Genomic DNA, 1,980 nt, shown 5'->3' with positions numbered 1-1,980 from the left:
CTAGGACATCCATTAAGATCTTGGAATTTATTTTAAACTTGTCCATTGTTATTAACAAGGTTTGAGAAATTCGTTCACAACTTCAAAGTTTACCCTTTAGGTAGCAATACAAGGCTCTTGGGCTATTTCCCTTCAAATGGGTGTTTATTGATTTTTTTCTGTGTCTAGTTTTGAGGAAGAAAGATCTGGTGCTTCTGAATTTTCTCTGAAGCACTTTTTAAAGGCATGGTAACAAATGCTGACTCTAGTAGGTGCCAATACATGTGTCAACTGAATGAGTTTTAAAAAATGGAAACCCAAAGGAGCTTTGAGCAGCAGGTGGGTGAGTGGCCTGAAAGTAGAAACACTTTTGAGTTCTTGCACTGCCCTTATCTAGGATAGCATTAACAGCGGGCTGTTCCCCACCCAGCACTCCACCCTTTCTTCCCAATCCTGCCAGGGAAGTCAGTCTTGCCGGCTGTATCACCCAGGCCCCCTTGCTCTCTGGCGTCTCACTGGTCTTGGCCTGGGGATGACAGGTGGGTAACAGATTGAGTGAACCCTCCCCACTCCAGCCCTTGCTTTTTGTCTCACCATCCGTTGTTTTTCTCTTAATCCTGCCCGCAACCCTCTAAGTGGTCCCCTGCTAAGTTCTCGTCATTTGAACCATCTGGGGTGGCTTCTGCTTTCAGCCAGGCTTCTGATACAAATGATAACCAGCTTTAGCAAACTGGAAATGGATTTCAAGCAGTGGGATTAAATTCTGAAACTCTGGGATCACACCAGCTGTGTCTGGCTTCTTCCTAAGAGGCTGTTAGGTTGAGAGAGAAGCAGGGAAGATGAACTGGTCCCCACATGCCTGGGCTCTTGTGGCCTGATGCTCCTTCTGACGAGAAGTAGAAGAACAGGGACAGTTCAAGTGGTCTTGAAGCCACTGTTTCAAGGGCTTAAAATGATTTTACCCACCAAAGGTATTAACCCACTTGGGGACGAAAGAGCTTTGCTCACGACTCAACCAGCAATTTTAATTAAAAATGGAGGGTTCTGTTTTTTTTTTTTAATAGCCACTTGACAAGAAGGTAAAGAGGCCGCCTAATGGGGTAGTGAGACCAGAGTCCAGGCTTCATTCTGCGGGCGGCACTGTCCTCAGGACCTTGCAAGAAGCTAGAAATGTACATAATTGCAGAGGAAACTGCAAGACTACAGGAGAAAAGGAGGCTAGACCACGGTGGGCAATGACATCCACAATCTTTCATATTTATATCTTATATATATATATATTACATCCAAGTACGACAGTCATTTGTACCATTTCCCAAGAGACACAGATGTTTCCAAGGCAAAGCAGGGCACGGGGAAAGGGGTAGGATGGGGGTCCGGCCCAGAGGAGGGGCTGGGAGCTGCCTCACAGAAGCTGTAGGAGCTTCAGTGATTGTAAGAGGGCTGCGGGCTCGGCCGACGCCAGATACTGGCAGCAGAGCCAGTCCTCCAGCTCCACCCCGCGCCGGCGGTCCACCGCCTTCTCGGCGAACTTCATCATCATCAGGGCTCGCTTCATGTCGATCCAGTTGTGGAGCGTGGTGCACAGCACCTCCTCCGAGGCGCCCGGCGGCTCCACCAGCTCGCGCCGGGGCCCCCACAGCAGGCACTGCAGCACGCGCTTGGCCTCGCCGATGCGGATGCGCTTGATGGGGTCGGCCTCCAGCAGCAGGTGGGCGAGCCGCTGCAGGCCTGGCGAGTAGAGGGACAGCGCGGGCAGCGGGGGCAAGTCCTCCTGCCGGTAGTCCTGCTCCCGGAGCTGCGCCCGCACCTCGAATGGGTTGGGCTGGTGGAGCAGCTCGTAGATGAGGATGCCCGTTTGGAATTCGTCAAACTTGCGGTACTGGGAGGCAGACACGATCTCGGGGGCCAGGCGTGCCTGGCTCTTCTTCTGCTGCAGGTTGGTGGTACCACCTGGCTTCTGCTTGGCCTTCAAGAAGTTGCTGATGATAAGCCGGGGCA

At 51.8% G+C, this 1,980-nt stretch overlaps 1 protein-coding gene across 1 annotated transcript in view; it reads right to left on the bottom strand.

Moving 5' to 3' along the window:
- Positions 1–1,210: 1,210 nt before the first annotated feature.
- The window catches only part of LOC104987802 (tyrosine-protein kinase SgK223), a 46,902-nt gene continuing 46,132 nt past the window's right edge, over positions 1,211–1,980 (bottom strand). The window contains exon 8 of the mRNA XM_010838862.1: positions 1,211–1,978. Within this exon, the coding sequence (XP_010837164.1) occupies positions 1,385–1,978 (594 nt within the window). The 3' untranslated portion in view covers positions 1,211–1,384. The remainder of the gene's footprint in view (positions 1,979–1,980) is intronic.

This window comes from Bison bison, unplaced genomic scaffold (genome assembly GCF_000754665.1).
Source record: "Bison bison bison isolate TAMUID 2011002044 unplaced genomic scaffold, Bison_UMD1.0 scf7180017864105, whole genome shotgun sequence".
Lineage (NCBI taxonomy): Eukaryota > Metazoa > Chordata > Mammalia > Artiodactyla > Bovidae > Bison > Bison bison.
The sequence above is the reverse complement of the archived record's forward strand: the minus strand, read 5'-3'. Positions and strand labels throughout refer to the sequence as shown.